Source organism: Haliotis asinina, chromosome 1 (genome assembly GCF_037392515.1).
Source record: "Haliotis asinina isolate JCU_RB_2024 chromosome 1, JCU_Hal_asi_v2, whole genome shotgun sequence".
Lineage (NCBI taxonomy): Eukaryota > Metazoa > Mollusca > Gastropoda > Lepetellida > Haliotidae > Haliotis > Haliotis asinina.
In genome coordinates, this window is record NC_090280.1 from 85,071,450 (window position 1) to 85,094,608 (window position 23,159).

Here is a 23,159-nt window from a genome sequence, read left to right on the forward strand (position 1 = left end):
ATTATATTTTTTCAAAGATCACACTGTTCTGATCCCCGTTCAACAGATATTTCGACTCCCAGATCTGAAGAAAAGTTGAGCTCGTCGCGAGTTTTATTTCCTCCTCTCGCACACACACACACGAACGCACGGACACACGCGCACACTCCGAAACAAAACGTATCCAAACCTCAGAAACAACTTTACATTTATAATCTTCTATCTTTAAAAAAATATCTGTTCTGAGAATGGTTACATCATGAACCCCGAATATCACATATTAAACAGGAATCAAACTATATTTCCATTCAGAGAGATGCTGTTTCAGCTTACGTGTTTATCTTACTTTCTTATTTCAGCTGCATATACCCACTCTCAGACCCGTGAAGATCCGGGGTAGAACAGGCCTTCAGCAACCCATGCTTGCCCTAAAAGGCGACTATGCTTGTCGTAAGAGGCGACTAACGGGATCGGGTGGTCAGGCTTGCTCACTTGGTTGGCACATGTCATCGGTTCCCATTTGCGCAGATCGATGCTCATGCTGTTGATCACCGGGTTGTCTGGTCCAAACTCGATTATTTACAGACCGCCGCCATATAGTTGCAATATTGCTGAGTGTGGCGTAAAACTAAACTCACTCACTCACTCACTTATACCCACTCCCAAAACCGCTAGCTGACACCACAAAAAGATGAAATTAGAAATCTTTCATGGGAAAGAATGAGTTATTACATCACCTGTATATTGGTAAAAATATGACAGTGTATGAACAGTAATGAAACTCTTTCACAAATACGAGCATGAATACACCCAATATACAATTTTCTACCTGCGACAGGTGGTGACACACTGATTGTTACGTACGGAAACCAGAATGCAAGTCATGTCGCCCGTCACGTGCGGTTTGTGAAATCAAACGTAACCATGGACGTTTATAGTTCCTGGTCCTGCATAAACAACGACTTCGAGACACAACAGCTTAACTTCGAGTCACAGTTCACACCAGGGGTTCAAAACCCAGTCGAATCACGGGCCTTATCGGAAGGAGTATAATATTTCGAGGGGTCACAGGCACGGGTCACCAAACCGGGGTCACGAGAAGCATGTGATCAGAGACTTCAGCTCGACGACATGGGATGTTTGTGCTCTTGTTTATGTCCAGAACCAGTAAGTATTGTCTGTTTTACACATCCTCTGTCGGTAAATGACACACGAAGAATACAACTGCATTCCCATCCAAACAGTTTAACATGCTAAGCTCGGAATATTGTAAAATTAACGATAATCACAACGGGTCAGGCGAGAATGACTGGACAAGGGAGCTAACTCTCGTTATTGTTTACACCCGTTTCCATATTTCATGGGTACGGGTGAGTATTAAGTAAACCCGATATTTTTATAAGGTACAATTTATTTACTATGCGTTAAGACAGACTTTAGATCTGTTACGGTAGTTTATTAATGTGTTTTAGAAAACTTGTTTTTTACGGGGCAGACCCGTTTAGCTTTGCTGTTATGTAATACCTAAGGTATGAAAGCATACAAGGGGGTCAAGGTCGGGGCATTTATGACAGGTCAAGAAGTGCTTTTTAAACTTTAGCTCAGTTCCCGAAAATACAATTAATTATGATGGAAACAAATTATTCAATTTTATTTAAAAGAAGCCCCATTGAGAGGAGTTATTCGACACCCGTGGAAAACCAAAAATGGTTTCATTAAAGGGTTTTGAAAGCGCAGGGTGGAAGGAATTATAGTGTATAATATGCATGACTCAATAACTACCTATATTGGTTCAGACTAGGTGATTGCGTATTGCTGGTGCATTTCTATTTCAAATTGTAAAGTTCTACCTGTCAACACCCAAACGTATAAATACATATACTGTTTGTAATTTAAGTGCATTCTAATCGTCTATGTGACCCGAATCCGTAATCTGCACGTTTTTGTGATGAGAAGGTACTGTAGCATATTATTGTGGGTATGTTTACTTCTTCACCTGTGGGATATAGTGTGGGGGAGAGTGGGGTTGGGGGCTGTTTTACTTATAGGTACATCGTATTTTTTTATAATTCAGTACGGGATTCAGTTAGTCAGTTTTCGTGAATGCAGACGATATTTCTTTCGTGCGTATTTCCCAGTTGTTTGCATAATGGCCCCGAGATTTACAGTCCGTCAGGCATGAGGTACTGTCCGTGATATCACTTGGCCCAGATTGTGACCAGCGTGAGTTAACCCTCAGTGCACCGACACTGCTCATGAATGCAGTGACGTGAGAGAAGTAAGACTCGTCAGCAAAAGCGGACGAAATGTTCCGATGCGATATACAGTGATATCCTGTTGTTGTAAACATGGCAGAACAGGTCGATCATACCAGTGGTATTAAAGGATCCTCTGTCCGTGTCTGTTTTAAGGAACTGTTAGTGTTTACGCTGTCTTTGGCAATATTCCAGCTACGTCGCGTGTTGCGTTTTGAGTCAAAATCTTTCAAGTCAGTTTTTATTTCGGACAGTCAACTAATGGCAGTATTCGTGTCCTCGGGCTACTAGATAATTCTCGCTTGTGGTTTCAAACTACAAGTAAACTGATTTCGTTTCATATCTGCTCAAAATGTAACTATTAAGTATCTCATTGAAAATAAAGTAGAATTATCTGTCTTTGCTGTTTATCAACTCTCAATAAAGAGTTCAGGAAACACTAACATCAAATACCACGTTGATGTAGTCTTACGTCATCATGATAATGTTATAAACATCAGAGCAAGTGGAAAATTAGTCAGGGCAAATAATTTTCTCAGCGCTAAAGAAAATGTGCGCTAATTTTCTTAGACTCTTAAAGTCACTTACTCAGTAGCAGACCCGTAGAGGTCCGAGGTAGAATAGGCCTTCAGCAACCCATGCTTGCCATGAAAGGCGACTATGCTTGTCGTAAAAGGCGACTAACGGGATGGGGTGGTCAGGCTTGCTGACTTGGTTTACACATATCATCGGTTCCCAAGTGCGCAGATCGATGCTCATGTTGTTGATCACTGGATTGTCTGGTCCAAACTCGATTATTTACAGATCGCCGCCATGTAGCTGGAATATTGCTGGATGCGGCGTAAAACTAAACTCACTCACCAAGTTTGTATTGATTTGATAAAGTGTTATTACTGAGGTAGACTAAAACATGACCATTCAGTTAAAACATGGCCTAGATTTTCGAAGCTCTCTTAGCGCAAAGACAGTCATAAGTGCCGTAGATTAGCATTAACTTACGACGTTCTTAGCGCTAAGAGAGCTTCGAAAATCTAGGTCCAGGACACGTATTAATGACATTGAAGTCGAAGGCAATCCTGTCTAGACTGGATTTCAAGTACGGGTTGGTTTAAGGGCTGCTTGAACATTGCGCAGTGATGATTTAGCGTTACTATTCACTAACGTGATCAGACTTTATATTGTTTGCAAACAAACGCTCTCATTCTGAAATCAGAGCTACTAAGCCTTATGAAAGACTCTCAGTTCGTCTGAGACTGTCCCGATACGGATGTTTGTTCTGCGACTGGTATGATATCCCCAAAGCATTAAAGATGACACCAACAAAGCAAGAAATACACAGTTGAAGGCAGACATTTCTGTAAACATACATACTGCATTTCTCATAGTTAATCAACCCAGTAATCAATAACTATCAACCTTTTCACAAATTACCCTAATATTTATTCCCCATCTGCATCTGTTAAAGAACAAAACACATATTTTAAAAAAAACGGGAAATACGTGAATTTAAAGAAACATGTATGTGCAGCAAGATTGTGTGTCGTCACTTTTGCTGATTTTTAAACCATAACACAGTGCACTGTAAGCAAATCAAAGGAAAATATATAAACGACATGGGGCCAGTCAGATGCTACTGTCAGAAGGTTAGATATCTCGGTCTAAAAGTTTATGTGCTGTTTAATATATGATAGTGTATTAATGAATACGATGTCAAGAAATAAACAATGTAAATACATAGCACTAAGTGGCGGTGGGCTAGTCTAGTGGATAAAGTGTTTGCTCTTAACGCCGAAGACCCGGGTTCGATTCCCTACATGTGGGAGGCCCATTCCTGGTGTCGTCCCCGCCGGGAATTTGTTGAAATATTGCTAAAAGCGGCGTAACGCATAACCCACACAGTCATCGCTCAATTGTCATGTCTTCTTCCCATCACTAGAACAGGAAGGAAGGAGGGAATGAATGAGCAATAAGTAGGTCCTTGGCTGGAAATAATAATAATAAAAAGCTTTTTTGGTCAAATTACTGTCAATAGGGTGGTGAGAAATACAGAAATAACACAAAATGTTGTCCGGGGATGTAAAAGAGATATGGTCAATGAAGCAGCCGTAAAATATGACGAAGTTCCATTTCGGCTTGCCCTAGTCGACCATTGCTCAAAGAACAAGGCCACAGTTCGGCATATAGGTCACCAAAAACACTATGAAATTGTCTTCGCCCATCTACTATAGGCTGAGTCAGCGGTGTGAGCAGCAAGTGGTACAAGTGTATACGGAGCACGCGGAGACGATAAAATTATTGATTCACCAGAAACATAAGGCGAAATAATATAACGTAGTTTAAAAAAAATACTAAACACAAAAGAAAGGCAACACTTTTTTGTCAAGTTTGTATATAGAAGACATCAACATGATCGCTTTCTTTTATGAGATTGTTTTTTTTTAACTTGCGTTTCTTTTGTTGTTCAGTATATGATGACAATGCTATCGCGGGGATGTCACATTAGTATTAACGCCCCCATGGGCCCCGATGGGCTCAATAACGCCCCAAATTGCCACCTGGTATTGTCGCTTTATGGGCACTATGGGACAACTACGGGACACAATGCGTTGGCGTTGCGTAGCAACAGAAATGTCAAAACCCTGTATGTTTTTACACACGAACAATAAACAACGAAGTCTGTCATGCCTCGTTTATCTACACAGAATTCTGAAGCATCACCAAAGACGCCATTGTTGTCCGGTACAACTTCACCGCCCAGCAACAACAACGGCCAGTCGGCCAGACAGAACCGACCTCCAAGGAAAGAGTTTTGTGAGTATAAGTTTTGTTGAAAGGAGTCGTTGAGAAACGATAGATTGCTGTTTGCAACTATTAACAGGAGTAATATCATGAAATCGATTGTTTGAAATGAAACTGTTCTTCAGACTATTAGCATATGAAGGCGCCTTTGGCAATTTCCAGCAGGTTTGTGTCAATCTCACGAGTTCCGGAAACAGGTTTCAAAGAGTGCTGTAATGTAAAGACGGAGCCGAGTTTAAACTTCCTCCTGGATGACATTCAACCAGTCTTAGACACCTGCGTATAATGGCGTTCTCTTCCAATAGCTTGGGGTGATTTACATTTTCCCTTCTGAACTTCGTTACAACCTTTCAGCAGACATCTTTTACATGTTTGTTCAATTTCAAACTGTCAGTCTTTCTAACTGATGTTTTGTTTAATTTCCGGGAAAATAAGCATGATTTAATGTCTGCCAGTGTCTCAGAGAGGACATGATTCCGTTCTAAATAGCAGATTACATGTACAAAGGAGCACACATTCTCATTTTATGATATTACGTCATTTTCTTCCTGTCTTGATCATATTCAGCGTTGTTCTCTATGTTCAACAATGCCGATTGGAACGGAGCCAATGTCATGCCTTCATTCCTGTATGGGTTTAGACTCCTGAAGATCCGAGGTAAAACTGATCTTCAGCAACCCACATTGTTGTAAGAGGAATTGGATGACACTTGATACTCATGGTATCGTTGATTGATGGTCATAATGTTGATCACTGGATTTTCTGATCCAGACTCGAATAATTTCAGACCGTCTCTATATAGCTGGGATATTGCTAAGTGCGGCGTAAACCTAAACTCACTCCCTCACTCAGTAACCTGGATCGGGTGGCCAGACTTGCTGACCTGGTTGACACATGTCATCGCTTCCCAGTTGCGCAGATCGATGCTCATGCTGTTGATCAACGGATTGTCTGGTTCAGACTCGATTATTTACAGACCGCCGCCATATAGCTTGAATATTGCTGAAGAAGACTAACCTCACTCACTCACTCACTCTTTTTTTTCACACGTTCGCATCGCCTACAGCACCACTCACTTAAGTTATCTGAACACTGTTATGTGATCACTCTTAATTTTCCTCCTCAGTGACGTCCGTTGAAGAGCTAGCTAGCGTCCACTGTGCCAAGCTGCCCTTACCTGCATTAGACAAGACGTTTCAGGTAAGACAAAGACATGTTTGAATCAAAACGGTTTAAAGCATGTGATTAAATACAAATGACTACATTCTGCCAAGTAAGATTAGGATCGGGTTCTATTATTAACCGACTGATTGTTTGTAATTGTCTCCCTTGGCGCGGATCTTTACTCATAATATCAGCCGCTGGCTTATGTCGTGCAGGCTTTAGAGATTTTCACACTTCCCCTGTCCACATACCCAACGACTCTAAAGAGGAAAGCAATGCGTCCTTTCATCTAATGTGTTGCTTTGGCTTTGTGTGAAGCTAAAGAAAGGGTTTGTATCAACGCCATTATTCAAACAATTATGTACTGTTGAACTGGAGAATCAAGGTCAATAACTGATCTGATCTCTACTTTCTTTCGCGGGTCAGTGGGGTAGCCTTGTGGTTGAAGCGTTCGTTTGTCACCCCGTAGACCCGGGTTCCTTTCCCCAGATGGGTACACATCCTCCATATCTCCAGGGTATACTCCCCGATGAGTCTCCACTATACTCTGGATGCATCGACGGCTCGGCCCGAAAACTTCATTACCTCCCTTTTCTGGCTCCGCATTCTCACAGTAGCCAATAAGCTAAACCGCCGTTACAACTGAAATTGCCAGTGTCAACAACGGTAGCAGTCGCAGCTGCGAATGTTGTTCGTAGTGCGACTCAGACTTGGTGTAAATTATACAGACACATTGATAGGTCCGAAACTTTAAAAAAAAATACATGCAAGAACTCCTGCCTCTTTCAGAGAACACCTGCATGATTTGTGTTGCCAGTTTTTATCGGTTAGATAATTTAAGAAGCGTAAGTGAGTTGTGATTGGTTCGCTCAACTTCCCAGCGTATACACTTGATTGAATGAAAAGCCAGCCAAGGGAGGTAATAAATTTATCGGGCTTAGGCGTAGATGCATCCAGGGTATAGTGGAGGCTTATCGGAACGTATACCCCAGAGATATCGAGGATGATGGGTATAATGTGTGAGCCCCATTTCCTGTGTCCACAAAAGGTGACCATGCTTCTCGTAAGAGGCGACTAGCGGGATTGGGTGGTGAGACCCGCTGACATGGTTGTTATCGGGTCCCAACTACGCAGATCGATGCTCATGCTGTTGATCACTGGATTGACTGGTCCAGACTCGATTATTTAGAGACCGCCGCCATATAGCTGGAATATTGCTGAGTGCGGTATAAAACTAAACTCACTTACTCAAAACCGGTTAGTCTTCATAATAGAGGATGTTTTTCCCCCAATGTTCTTGATTTGCGTATTTGTCAAATTTACATTTTGTTTTGAGACCCTGATCCCACCACAACGGCCTCAAGTACATGTGTCCTTTCGAATCATGTTCACCATACAGCTCAAGGCTAGAGTGTATGTCGACCTATTAACGACCGTTTGTCTCCATCAGCCAATGTTCTGCAACCTTTGCCTTTCATGTCTTGCAATTATACGAAATCAACTGTTAAGCTGTCGTATGAACGTGACATATTAAAAATATTCACCTGCAATTCGATTTTAACTGTCTACCAGAGAGATTTGACCTGCTTTGTGTAATCGCTAGACGTAAGACGCAAGAGACAATGTGTTTTTGCTGAATGTGCTCAGCTATATTGTTATTAAAGGTCACATGCAACGTAAAACACAACTTACCGAAACAAATCATCAAAAATACCAATTCAACTTAAAAATCTGAAAAAAAGACGCGATGAAAACAGTCTGTGAACTCGGAATTCAAACGATTCACTTAATTTCGTGTTTTTAACAGCGATGCTGTCCTAATAACGCTTGCGCAGTGAATAGGTGCTCGGAGCTTGAAAATGTATGCATGCCCGGTGTATGACGTCGTGAGCAGTAGTCTAATCTTTCACCAAGCAGTGAATGGGTACCCGGTGGTATTTGAAGGTAATGATAATTCATTGTCCTTTGGAAGGTCCAGATTTATAACTTCCCAAAGGAAAATGAAGTTTATTTGTACGTTATTCAAACGAAGTCAGCTTCAGGAAAAAAAAACAAATCTTATCTATCATTGCTTGGAAAATGTGTTCTATGTGTTTGCAGTATATATCGTTATATAAAATTAGGGGATATTCCATACACTAGCATACACTAGCCAATGCTAATGCATATTAGAAAGAGTAATGAGTTGTTTATATGTATTTTTAAAAAAACAAGACAAAGAGAGAATAGTGTATTGAAAATTAATGCAATAGGGTTTTGAGATAATAAATATACACAGTATTATGTTTACACGCTAGTTACCGAGTCTTACTTTCTTAAAATTATGCCGCCAAAGAACGTTTTACAAACAGTACAAACAGTATTTAGAAACATGCCCAATAACACCACTCTACTAGGTCAGAGAACAAGTCAAACGGTATGAGTCCATATAACTGAATTTGAATCTTCAGACAGTGGCCAGACCGCGACTAAAGTACCCTGACATGTAACAATATCTGAGTGAGTAAGCTGGTCGCGCTAGGCAGCAGCAATCAGTAGCTCCTCCTATTTTGTTGTATTCTTGCGGATATATACCTGCTACAGTGATCAAACTTGTCAGAGATGTCACTAACATCACCAGGATCATTTGTGTGAAATTTCAGACTTCAAATCTGTCAATATGTGGAGTTATTTGATGTTTTTCACATTACTGTGTATGAAAATTTTCACATCTTGGCCTGGGCTATCAATCTTTCCCCAAGCCCACAGCACCCAGATCACAATGACTGTTAATCAACATCAGCCATATGGTGTCTACAGCAGGGCAGAGCTTTTGTCCCTCAATCAACCAGCCAGCCCAGGTTGGTTACCCTGTACCCCTGGTCGGAGTGGAGTCTTACATCATCATATTGACGCCACACTCCTGACAATGTTACGCAATGCTGGGATCTCAGTCAGCAAGAGAACCAAGAGAGGCAACAGAGCAGGAAGGAAAATTAAAAGGAAAATTGCTGTGTATCACAATGTTTTCCCAAACGTTTCAAAAACTGTGTCATGTCGTGGTGTTAACCGCAACAATCTAGTCCAAGTACACCCCCAAGCTCCCCCAAAATATCTTAAAATGTGCCTTTGGAATGCTCAGTCATCTCGTAATAAATGTGTAGATATCTTTGATATGATCATTGAGGATGATATTGATGTGCTAATTCTTACCGAGACCTGGCTGAGGAATGCTGGTGATGAGACTAAAATAACTGAAATGACCCCAAGGTCTCATTCCTTTGTACATCATCCAAGACTCGACTCTAAAGGTGGTGGTCTTGCGATTCTCTACAGGAAAACACTCACAATTTGTCTTACAGATTTAAACAGTAATCTTAAATCTTTTGAAAAATTAGAGGTAATGTTGACATCTGGTCAGACTACCGTGAGACTGGTCTGTATTTATCGTCCTCCACCCTCCGTCAAAAACAAACTGTCAAACAGTGACTTTCATCAAGAGTTGTCCGCTCTTTTTGCATCACACTCCAGAAACTGTACAATTTATCTAGGGGATTTTAACATACATTTCAATTCTCAGGAAAAACCAGAGGTAAAGAAATTTGTCAGACTCATGAACTCTCACTCTTTGACTCAGCATGTCATCATGCCGACTCATAAGTCTGGAAATATTCTGGACTGGGTTATCACCCACAGTGATCTCAAACTTGTTTGTGACGTTCAGGTCAAGGACCAGCAGATTTCAGACCACTTCAGTGTCTTTTTCAACTTAAGGCTGACAAAGCCGGAGAACAAACGATTGGTTTTGCCCTGTCGAAACATCAGTAAAATCCCATCTGAGACTTTCAGGCTTGATTTATTGAACTCAAAACTACTGAGTGATCCTCCTTCCGACGTTGATGAACTTGTTCAACTCTTCTGTGATACTCTTACATCACTTCTGGATAAGCACGCTCCTGCAGTTGAGAAGACTGTGATCCTTCGTCCTCATGCCCCATGGTATGATGAGACTGTACGTCACTCGAAGTGTATTCGGCGCAGAGCAGAGAGACAATGGCGTAGTACTCGGCTAGAGATACATCGGCAAATATATCGGCAGTGTTGCAATGATACCAGACACCTGATTATTTCAGCTAAAAGGAACTATTGTCTCCAGAGCATAGCCGACAGCATGGGTAAGCCAGCATCCCTATATCGGTTCATGGGCAAACTGCTTGGAAAGGGACGAGACCAAGATACTCAGACTCCAGCAGAGGAACAGAAGGAACTGGCAAACTCATTCAACTCCTTCTTTATCTCAAAAATAGAGAAAATTCGTCATGGTCTTACTTGTAATGGCGATTTCAGTGAACCAGTGTTTGTAGGTAGCCCCCTGTCGCATTTCAGAACATTTAGTCCCCAGGATATTGTACAACTCATTCGTTCGTCAAAACCCACTTCTTGTGACTCTGATCCAATTCCAACCAAACTTCTGATAAAGCACCTGGACCTGCTGATCTCCCCCATCACTATGATTGTTAATACAAGTCTTCAGAATGGTGTGTTCCCAAACAGTTTCAAGGGGGCGGTGGTCAGACCACTATTGAAAAAGCCTGGCCTGGATCCTCAGGACCTGAAAAACTTTCGGCCTGTCTCAAACTTGCCTTTCATATCTAAAATCATTGAGAAAGCAGTTCACTCCTGTCTCAAAGAACATCTATTAAGCCATGATCTCCTTGATTCTTTCCAGTCTGCCTACCGGCAGTACTACAGTACAGAGACAGCATTGCTCCAGGTAACAGACAAACTTCAACGTGCTACTGATGAGGGTAAGATTTCAGCTCTCGTCATGTTGGACTTATCCGCGGCTTTCGATACCGTTGACCACCCTAAACTCCTGACTAGATTGAAGCATCATTATGGACTGTGTGACCTTGTCCTTCAGTGGGTTTCCTCTTACTTGACAGACCGGCATCAATCGGTCCTTGTGGGCAGAGAGCGCTCTCCTGCTGTGGCTGTCTCCTGTGGGGTGCCCCAAGGATCGGTTCTTGGTCCGGTTCTGTTTGTACTGTACACAGGGCATGTTGGAAACATTGTCAGTGATCACGGCATGTCTCATCATGTTTATGCTGATGACACACAGCTTCTGGAATCCTTTCACCCATCAGAGTTGAATGAGTCTCTTCAACGCATCGCTGACTGTACACTAGACATAAAGTCGTGGATGACTACAAATAAGCTCAAGCTGAACGACACGAAAACCGAAGCTCTCCTTGTAGGCACAAGACAACAACTAAGCAAGGTGGAAGCTGTCATCCTCAAAGTTGCAGATGCGGATATCTGCCCATCAGATGTTGTGAGGAATCTTGGCGTTCACATTGATTCTTCTTTGACGTTCAATGCCCATGTCAACCAAGTGAGCAAAGTATGCTTCTTTCATCTCCGGTCGATCAGCAACATTCGCCAGTACTTGACTTCTGCAGCAACTCGAGCCCTGGTTCGAGCTCTGGTAACATCCAGGCTCGACTATTGTAACAGTGTTCTTTCTGGCATTAACTCCAATCTGGCTGTTAAACTGCAGAGGATACAAAACACCTCTGCCCGCATTATCAGTAGAACTTCCAAATGTGCCCACATCACTCCTATCCTGAAAGAACTCCACTGGCTACCAGTCAAAGCAAGAATTGACTTCAAAATACTCTGCCTGACATATAAATGTCTTCGTGGCTTGGCCCCTTCCTACCTGTCTAACCTGCTTCACCCATATGTACCAGCCTGCACCCTCCGTTCCAACTCTCAGAATATTCTTGTGATACCCACCTACAGACTGAAATCTTTCGGACACCGCAGCTTCTCCTACACAGCACCAGTCCTCTGGAATGCTCTTCCATGTGATATCAAAGACTCTAAAAGTTTTGACAGTTTCAAAGCAAAACTGAAAACCCACCTTTTCTCAGTATACTTCACTTAATTTAACCCATCTTCATCTTTGTACATATTTCTATTTATTTCTGTAGCGCTTTGAGCATACCTAAGGGCGTGGAAAAGGCGCATTATAAATGTGCATTATTATTATTATTATTATTATTATTTTTTACAGATTAGAATGAAAATGCAGCAGAGAGGGTTCGGGTGATCCTGGCACAGTCAGGCTGGTCAAGCTCATCATCAGCTCAGGGCCCTCGCCCCCTCTACACGCAGCCCAGACAGCGAATGGGACTTCTCCCAGGAAACACTGCCTAGTCGAACCCACCAAGAACTTTCCGGAGAATATGGAGGCTCCCCAACACTGCAGCCTTCTGCATTACCCAGATTGTCAGAAGGGCTGTGCTCCCGGTGGAGAACCCGGGCACTCTCCTGATCTGCGCCAAGAGATCAGGAGGTACCAAACCAAGGGCACCGAGAACAATGGGGAGCCTGACGACAGTGTACTTGGGATGCAAGCGAGACATTTCAAAGGCAAGGTCCGCATATTTATCATGCTTTTCCTGAATCTTGCCAATCACATTGCTGTCAAAAGGGACAGAAAATTCAATGATATAAATAATTTCATTGGCTTTATCAAAAAGGACAAGATCAGGTTTGTTGGCTGGAATTCGTCTCAGGCTGTATATTGGCCTATTCCAGAGAAGTTTAAAAGCATCATTTTCCAGGACGCCCTGGACATGTTCAGGGTCATACCATGGATGGACCTCGGAGTCAAAGCCACAGGCATGGCGGAGACGATAATAAAAACAGCGAGCCATGCCATCATGTCTTTTGAGATATGCAGTTTGTGCCAAGGAAGGGCATCCACTGACAAGGTGTTGGACAGTCTCTGTAAATTCATTGCAAAGACGACATTTCATATTGATATTTTCTTTAAGAATCACATTCTGGCGATTGCGAGTGGGAAGTGACTGGTCCTGAGCAGCAAAAAGGAAGCCCTCAGTTTCACATTTGAGACCAGCCGACTTCATCCAGGCAAAGGAGTCGGTTGGATTGCTGTTCTGTTCCACACACTGCATGTAAACACGATGCAATGGCTTCTCAGACAGCTTCTCCACAAAGGACCGACTCTGGGCAGACTTGGTGAAAGACTTCGCCTGGTTTACTCCCATCACTGTACCGTCCAGCAGTACATCGCCATCAACAAAATCAACGTCAAATTTCAAATTGTCTCCAACAACCTTGGCACGCTTAAAGTAGCTGTGGAATTCCTTGCTTTCATCATGAATCTTGACATGCATCACCAGAGGATCATCTGACAAATAAATATGTGCAAAAGTACACAATAAAATTCTGTCATGAAGAGCTTCCACATTAATCAAACCCCGTCCTCCTGAATTGATTGGCATATATAAACGATTAAGAGAGGAACGAGGGTGGTGTGCTCTGTTATCAGACATGATCCTTCTGGTCAGGCGGTCAAGACTCTGGATGTCTTGTTTTGTCCAATCAACTACTCCAAAGGAATAGGAGAGGACTGGCACAGCAAAAGTATTGGTGGCTTTGACTTTGTTTCGAGCATTTAGTTCTGAACTCCAGATTTTCTTTAAACGAGATTTATACTCGGCCCGAAGTTTATCTTGAATCAGGGCATTCTGGAGCTTGTCTCGAACTTGCATTCCAAGATAGGTGTAGGCCTGATCTTCCACAAGATGCTCAATAACTCCTCCCCCTTGTAACTTGACCGATCCATCATTAGTTACCTTGCCACGTTTCAAATGAAGAGTATTACATTTGTCGAGTCCAAACGTCATGCCTATATCATTAGAGACGGACTCGACAAGGAGAACCTGTTCTTTCAAATTGGTCTCTCCCTTGGCAAGGAGCTCGATGTCATCCATGTAGAGGAGATGAGTAAGAGGTGTTGGGGATCTGTGCTGAGGAGGTCCGGGATGATAGCCCTCCTCCCTATTGAGCAGAAAACTCAAAGGATTCAGAGACAGACAAAAAAGCAAAGGACTAAAGGAGTCCCCCTGGAAAATTCCCCTTCTAATTGGAATAGATTCCGAAGTTTGCACCTGCCCTTGTGAGTACATCTCAAGTTGAGTCGACCAGCAACTCATTAAAGACTTGAGTAAATCAAGTAGTCGCTCAGGGAGGTCAATACACTGAAGAGACTTCAGAATCCATTCGTGAGGGACAGAGTCGTATGCCTTTTTGTAGTCTATCCAGCACATGGAGAGGTTGCGGTGATAGGTTTTAGCCTCTTCCAAAATCATTTTCTGTACAAGAAGTTGATTATTATTATTATTATTATTATTATTAACAATCCGTCCATCATCCGTTGGAGTAATTTAGGGGTTAAATGTCAGATGCAACAAAAAGATGAAACAAACTGTCATTCAGGAAACATTATGTCCAAACCTACCATTATAATTTCAGGAAAGACGCCTGAAAGATCTGCACGCACATGTGTAAGAAGATAGCCCCGGTTTTGTTTTCATTAAATTGCCCGTCGATTTGTATGTCAAATTTGACTTAACTTATAAAAAGACTCCCAGACGCTGGTGTTAGGAATGGTTTAGTGAGTGCCTACTCATTTTTAACAGCGCCGCCATGTTTATTTGGGGACATAGAAAGTAGGACCGACGTAACCTTATATTTGAATATGTAAATGACCCTAAGGTAACACATTTTCCCGTTTGCTTCATCCTGTCGAGCAACTGGGACGGGTAAACGGTACGGGTGGGTAGTTCGACCCGAATACCTGTCTCAATGCCTGGACCTGTTTGAACATGCCACCAATTTATTTAACAACGTAATATGTTTTTTGCAGATGATTAAAAGGTTGTATTGTCTTTCCAGATTTAGATATAACTGTGCTGTCACCTGTTTTAATATAATACATGGTTAAGATTTTGAAAATCTCGAAATTTTAGTCTCCGAACTATAGAACATATTGCCATTACTTACAATTTGATGTCAGGAATTAACGTAACGGGCATCAGGATTGGGTATCCGGGTAGAAAAATGGGACTCATTCAATCTCTACGAGAACACCCCCACCCTGTTAGTAGACGTGAAGATCCGGATTAGAATTGATCTTCAGCAACCCATTCCCGTTGTGACTAACGAGATCTGGTGGTGGGGATCGCGGACTTGATTGGCTCACACCATCTAATCCTGTCTCCGTAGATTAAAGCTTTTATCACCGGAGTTTTACTCCCAGACTCGATTACTTACAGATCGCCGCCATATAGCTGGAACATTGCAAGGTGCGACGTTAAACAACAAACATATGTGGACAGAATACAAATGTTGGGGCCTTAGTGTTCCAGAGAGCAGTCGCTTGTTTCCAGCTAGGAGTTTTTAAAATATACGAAGTAACCCTGACCAGAGACCATATAATAGATATAATCTATTATATGGTCTCTGCCCTGACACAGTTCTTGCTTGTGGGTCGTTCTCATAATTATGAGAAGATTACCCCCAAGAAATGTACTAGGTGCAACATGCCGTCGGCGGACGGCAATAGAAATAGGCTTAGACTGGCTTATCGACGTACGATATGCGAGGGGCGTCCATTACAAATTTCCCCTGACCCTCTTGCACTGGACTTAGTGGAACGAAACTTGGCACACTTATTGGTCTCTCTGAACGTATCAATTACCAGGAGTTCCACACCTCTCCCATTGTTTTAGGCAACTATCATCATTGGCTAACTGCCAAACAATAAAGCGGCGATCTCCAAACTGTCAGTCTCCACTTTACGGACAGTGTCTTCATCAATGGCTGAATGAGAAAGAACAGACCAGGAAAAGGAGCGCTTTCCAAAGATTTCCGAACACATTTAAACTTGCCATGCCAGTGTTTAACTACGTCATGCGATGGGGCATCCTTTCATAAGTTTTCATTTCATCGAAGGTCTCATTTGGTGTGCGACCTTTCAAGCACAAAAACTTGATCACTGTTCAGTACTGTTCAATATAACGCTTGTCAAAAGAAATAGCTATAATCTATAGTTCAATGCTGAAAATTACCCCATGACCCATAAACATGTGTGTCATTACTGAAGTTTCAGCGAGATATGAAAACCAGAAGTGGTCAGAGGAAATCTTTAATGAACGCCCCTCGTAAATACAAGGATTATATGTGTGTACTCTCTTCCTTATCAGTGCCCGAAATAATGCTTCAAGTTTTATGAAGATGAGTGTAATAGGAGGATAAGCTTGGTCGAAAGAGTGAAACAGAATTAATGAACTCCTTAAGATTCGGATCTTCAGCACCCATACTGAACTTACTCACGCAATCTGGCTTGAGGTTGGGATGTCGATGGTTCGATTCCCAAATACCAAAATATGTCAAGACATTTTAAACTGTAAAATCGACTTCACGCACATACCCAGTCGGGGAGCGATCCCGGGTGTTCCGAGTGATGAGCGAACGCTTTAGCCATTGTTCGTTTTGAATATTATAAGCCAATTAAAGTTCCGGTCAGCGACATTTTAACTTTCAGTTTGTCAGATTTAGTAGTCTCAAGGTCCCAGGTGGCCTTGTGTCCTTTTCGAAATCGAGGTTCGAATCCCATACCCACGGAATCCGTCACTTCTCGTTTTCCCCCGGCATATAGATGGGATATTGCTGAGAGCGGCATACAACTAAACTCCCTCCCTCGCGCTTTGTTCAGCTGGAGGTGGTTGGGTAGCCTAGTGGTTAAAGCGTTCTCTCGTCATGGCGAAGACCCGGGTTTCATTCCAGTCATGGGTACAGTGTTTGAACACACTCACAGTTAGCTTGCAAGCCGTGATATAAATGAAATCCTGTTTAAAGCCGCGTGAAGTCAACCTCTCTCGTCCACCTTTCGTCGTAGTCATAAGAAAATGAACCGAGTTTGTAAACATGACAATGAAAGCGACGCCCGATTGCTTTTGTCAGTACAAAACCATTTTGTGTCCTTGGCAATGCTCAATAACAAATTGCATGCAGGGTTTATCGATTTGAAACTTTGAGGATGTTAGCATTTCCCCTTAACGCTCTGGAGCATATGTTTCATCTCTTAGAGAACGAGGATTTTCTTCTGTCCGGGATGATTTGAAGTGGTTCCTACATCCATGTCAGTCAGGTTGATGGCAATCCATACAGTTCCAAAGAAAGACAAAAATACTTAAGACAAAGTCATGGAATTACTATCCTGAAGTAATTGCGTCTCCTCAAGAGCAGACAGTTTTTACTTGGGAAGGAAATGCCATTTTATTGACAAGCACCTTCTCTTTTTCAATTGAAGTTCAAAATAATGTGGAAAAGCTTTCCAGACTTTCGGAATTAAAATGTGATTTTAGCTTGTTGATGCTGATTGACAAGTTTGACATGTAAATGTCAAGGACATCAGAATGAATGCCACCTTGACCTGAGGTATGGCATGCTCTTCAACACCTGATGTAAGACTTACTGCTTTGAGACTACCACTGAAGCGACATAAACAAACACATACACATTCACTTTGTATTATGACATCAACACAAACATTCATAGTTTGACCCTGAAATATTTCCTTGTAGATTGCTGTTAATATTTTGATTGCAAAACGTAAGCAGGATGATTAGAACAAACAATGTCCGTTTCTAAAGATGCTTTCATTAATTCGTTCATATTGGCATGTCAAACTTAAGATTGTGTTTGAGAAGATTTAATAGTCTGAGAGAGTTGAGATTTAAAGTCACATTGGCAATATTTCAGTCATATCTTGACAAAAACTAAAACCCTGTCAACGGAGGACAGTTTAACTACTTGATTATCACATATTGATTTAAAACTTGCCAGCATGTGTCAATAGACAATTGTTGGACAATACAAAGTTAAAATGGGCTACTTTATAGTAGTTATTGTCAATAACTGAAGGTAGATAACCATACTAGGGACCATGGGGACTTTCATTACTTTTCTTTCCTGCATGGACCCTAGCTGGATTTACATCATCCCTTCAGCTTATGGCGATGGTAGGAACATTTAGCCAGAATTTATACTAACAAAAATATTACGAATAAAAGTGTGGTTGAGCAAAGTTGACTTTGAAAGTTTTTGGGCACTTACGTACACTTTCAGGAAGACACTAGTTTTACGCTACTTCAACCCCCTTTGAGGACAGAGTCACTGACAATCGCAGTTGCTAATTTATACAACTATGTTAAAAATACAATTAGCCATGTACAAAACAAATTCAAAAGTTATATAACAATTCTATTTCCATAAAAAAAATTGAAGTATTAAAGGGTGTTTAGCATTATGAAAAAGATCCTGTACAGTTTTCACATTGAAGTGTTTATACCTTGGAGAAGATTTAAACGTCATGGTGTGATGGTTTATGAGAAGAATTACATTTTGAGAGGCGTTCAAGAGCGTGGTGAAAGTGCATTGGTGAAATGAAGGCCATGGTCAGGTCATGAACTAATCGCGACTGATTGATTGTTTGTTGTTTAACGCCGCACTCAGCAGTATTCCAGTTGTATGGCGGCGATTTGCAATTAATCGAATCTGGACTAGACAATCCAGTGATCAACAGCATGAGCATCGATCGTCGCAATTTTGGGATACGATGACACGTGTCAAGCAAGTCTGACCACCCGATCCCGTCTGTCGCCTCTTACGCCAAGCATGGGTTGTTGAAGACCAGTTCTATCAAGGATCTTCACGGGTACGCACCCTGTGCCTTCACTGCATTGAACGAAGGAAGGCTCATACTAGCTTTTAGGGACTTGTGGTTCAAGCGTCCGCTTATCACTGTGAAGACCATTTCTGGTGTCGCCCCGCCGTGGTATTTATCTAAGCGCGGAGTAAAATCATTCTCACCCACTCTTTTAATGTTAACGTTACGTTCATCTTTGCTCGACTCTGACATTCCAGGACCACAGCAAGCTGTACAACGACCTGCTCGATAGCTTCAACACGCTGAAGGATACGATCCACGACTTCAAAGCAGTGTTTGAGTATGAGACGAGTGGCATTCCTGTATTGGGAGATTGCCTGAAGCTGTTGCGCAAACGCTGTGGTAAGTTAATGACGGTCAACAACAACAACAACAACAATCATCATCATCATTATCATCAGCATCATCATCATCATCATCATCCACATCTTACACGATTAAGTCTGGTCCGGACATTTCAACAATATTAGACAGAATAATTATAAATCATCATCATCATCATCATCATCATCATCATCAATGACAACGTACAAGTTTCCTGTAGATATAGCATCGCATACGATTATCATAGCTGTGTTCACAATTGCTCCAGACGCCTGGGGTAGCCACGTGGTCAAAATGTTCGCTCGTAATACAGACGGCCCGGGTTTTATTCCCCACGTGTACAGTGTGTGAATTTCATTTATGGTGCCCCTGGTCGTGATATTGAAATATTGCTAAACACGGCGTAAAACCATACTCGCTCGTGTCACTTGAATATTTCTGATTTTGAGATTCAGTTGATTTTGCAATTTCATCGTTTTGATTTGGAGAATTGGTTCAGGTAGCTACAAAGATAAGATATCAAAAGATAAAATGTTATCAACACGTTGTGCAGAAGTACGTTGACATACAGTTACGGGACGATGGTGTAGCCTTGTGGTTAAAGCGTTGGCTTGTCAAGCTGAAGGCCTTGGTTCGATTTCCCACATGGGTACAGTGTGTGAAGCCCATTTCTGGTGTTCTACCCCCGTGTATTGCTGGAATATTGCTAAATGCGGAGTAAAACCATAGTTACTCGCTCACTCACTGATATGCATTTACCTCCAGGTGCTGCTACCCTAACGGCGTCTCAGACCCGGTTCAGCATCACGGTCGAGTATGACCGCCTGGAGGTGTCACGACTCTGCACAGGACCGGCTGAAGACACGCTGGAAGCTCTAGAACTTTTCAACAAAGCAAACAAACTCACCAGAAGTATTCTGGAGAAGGCTCCCAAGGTGAAGAACACCATCCAAGTGGTGCTTGACGATGAACAGAGCTTGAGAAGGGATATCTCCAAGTCCGACATCAGCACAACTGATGAACCGGAAGTGATGAAGCTGTGCGTGGCCAACATCAACAAGCTCCGGAAGCTGCCCGGCTCAGTCGAGACGATTCAAAAACACACGCAGAGACAATTTAATGAACTTAAGGAATCATCCAAAGCTCTTTTTGAGGAATCGTAACTGTGGAAGAATCTTTGGTTGTTGTTGTTCGTGCACGTAAACGTCGTTACTGACGGATCCTATTCTTGATGTTCTCAAAATGGAACAAAATGAAAACTGGTTTCTTGAAAGTATGTGACTAATATCATTTGTTGATGATCGTATTGCTAATGCTTGACGGTTCACGTACATCTCATTAATCATGCAAACCACACATGATGTTCTTGGTTTGGAACTCAGAATTCGTATTTGGTTGAATTTATTCAATACCTTTAGTTGAAAATCATATTGTTTGTTGTAAAGTTCATTACTATCGGAGCCAACTCTTGATGTTGAAACGAACTTTGATCTGTCCCACAAACAGTGATACAGTTGTGATTACCTAAATAATAGCGATCTGTGGGAGTTTGTCGATCTGTGGTAGGTTGTAAGTATCTCTGCGCCATCTTGTGGTACGCTATGTATCATGGTTACGAACAGTCCACTTGCACATTTGATTGAGTATTGGTTTGTGCACTTAACAGAGGGGTGGTAAAGGCCAAAAGTTAAAGCATCGTTCCTCACGTTGAATGCCTCTGTTCAATTTCCACAAGGAGACAATGCTTTAACCCCCAACCCTATACCCCTCCCTGTGAACACGTGATTCTACTAAATACAAGTGACATCAGGATCTCAGTTCATTCGCTTCTATAATTAATACTGACAAATATATCCAAACTATATCAGCCACTTCATTGACCTAGTAATGGATGCTATGATACATATCATATTTGTAAAATATACATTTTGTGCCTATTGCTGAAATACAAGATGTATGCAAGACGTATGAACACACGTGAATTGTAAAAGGCCTTCCTCTGCATTGCGGTGGGGTAGCCAACTGGTTTGGGTGTTCGCCAGTGAAATCAAAGGATGGGTTCGATTCTCCTTTTGTGTGAATCCCGGTGTTCCGTATAGGGAACTGGATGCACACGCCCATACCTACAAACCGCCTGATAGTAATGTTGTGGTATCATACTCTTTTTTGCATATCATCAAAGAATAGGAATGACAGAAACACATTCAAATCGGTCCGCTTGACAATGTATTTTTTTTAAATAGAGTAGACCAGATCTATTTTTATTTTTTCTATGATCTAAAGTTAAAGCCCGGTACATCATTAACCAGGGATATTGTTATTTGTTATATTCAAAGTTAACCAAACACATTGTTGATATTTGTGTTTTAGTTTTCATATATTAGAGTTATATGATTTTTTTTTTCAAATAACCATTGGCCTGAAGAATTCTTTAAATTGTTTAATTGTTTGTACTTTCACCTCAGGAGTCCTTTGACCACAAGTATGTCAACATACTGGACATCAGTCTAGTGAGGCTACGTCTGGATTACGATTACCGGCTCCCTTTGCACGCTTCAGTTTTCAATACGCAAGACAGGAGCATGCTTACTTCCGGTACCATATTTCCAGTGGCAAGCGTATATTCAAGAACCAGTTCTGGTTCCAAATTGCGCGCTCGCCAAATATGACGTCGCTAGACTGGACCAAGTGTTCAACGATGTTTGGCTGTAACAGCTGGCGACAGTCGTAATAGCTGGCTAATTTGGGGATGATTGGATCGGAAATTTGTGATTCCTGTTAAGATCACTGGTTCCTTACTGTCAACTGACCATTCGAAAGGTATGAGACGTTTTTTGTCACACGGAAATACTAAGGTCTCGCAAAGTGCCGTGATCTAGTCTCGCGAAGTTCCGTGACCGAGACCTAGCTCTATTCGTGATAGCTACTTGTAATATAAGCGAAAGTATATATGTTTAGCGGCAGTGAGTACACATTGTATTCGCAGCCAATTGACATATACTACCCAAAAGATGTTAGGGTTCGCCAGATTCTATCATAATGCTCACGTGATTCTGTCGTGTCTGTAATACGCCTCTATGTAACAAAGCAGTCGGATGTTCTTGTCTTCCTGGAGTAGTATGCATGGGCGCTTTCAGCGAGAACTGTATTATGTGTATGAATGCTGCTCGATCCGTCTTGATCTGTAAACATAAAGCTGCACTGTGCGATGATGTCCTGAAGAATCACAGGAAATGTTATTCAATGATATCAGTCTTCCGTAGATCGATGCACACGTCAGTCACAGCATTGTCTGACCTAGCTTTGGCGATGACAAACAAACATTTTGCCCTCATGTGTATCATCCTCGTGTTCCCAGTGCGTTATATCCCTTCGGTTTGAATATTTACGTTGGACCCACCAACGTCCTTGTTTGCAGTCAGTGCCGCTAAATATAGGCGTCCAGTCAGATTACTTTCCTGTGCGACAAAAACAATGCGCTCAGTTTCGTATTATGGAGCCGTTCGGAGCTGAGCTTTTGTGGCCAAAAGACCAATGGTGTTTAGGAAAATGGAAGCTACTTCAATTTGTGTTTGGCACATTAAACAGAAATCAAATTAAATACTGCAGAAATGCCACGTATCTATTAGTATGGTAAGCGTGAATGTTCACTATAGTGTAGTGGAAGAGAAGTAGCTGTTTCTCCATTTCTGTATCTCTAGTAGAAACCGATTTCATGTTTTCGATATTTATATAAATTGTATTTATAAAAGAGCAGTCACATTTATAGGACACTTATGGAATGAAATAAAAGTGTGCTAGTGAGTCTGTTGTTTGTGTTTGGTGTTGTTTTATCGTATACAGCAACACGCTGGTTCACCGGACACCCTAGTGTCTCCCAGCTGCAAGTTCCATAGAACCATGGGATAGCCTAGTACTTACGGCGTTGGTTTTTCCCGCGGAAGACCCAGGTGGACTCCCCACATGGGTACACTGAGTCAAGTCTATCTCTGGTGTCTCCTGTCGTGATTTTGCTGGAATATTGCTAAAAGCAAAAACATATTCAGTCA

General features: G+C 41.9%; 1 protein-coding gene across 1 annotated transcript; it reads left to right on the top strand.

Annotated features, from left to right (window-relative positions):
- The first annotated feature begins 873 nt into the window (after positions 1-873).
- On the top strand, positions 874-22,920 carry LOC137298423 (uncharacterized). The gene is made up of 5 exons (XM_067830691.1): positions 874-1,146; positions 4,937-5,045; positions 6,160-6,233; positions 18,984-19,128; positions 19,876-22,920. Exons 1-5 carry the CDS (start codon positions 1,111-1,113, stop codon positions 20,271-20,273), a joined length of 762 nt encoding a protein of 253 aa, XP_067686792.1. The 5' UTR covers positions 874-1,110; the 3' UTR covers positions 20,274-22,920.
- The last annotated feature ends 239 nt before the right edge of the window (positions 22,921-23,159 follow it).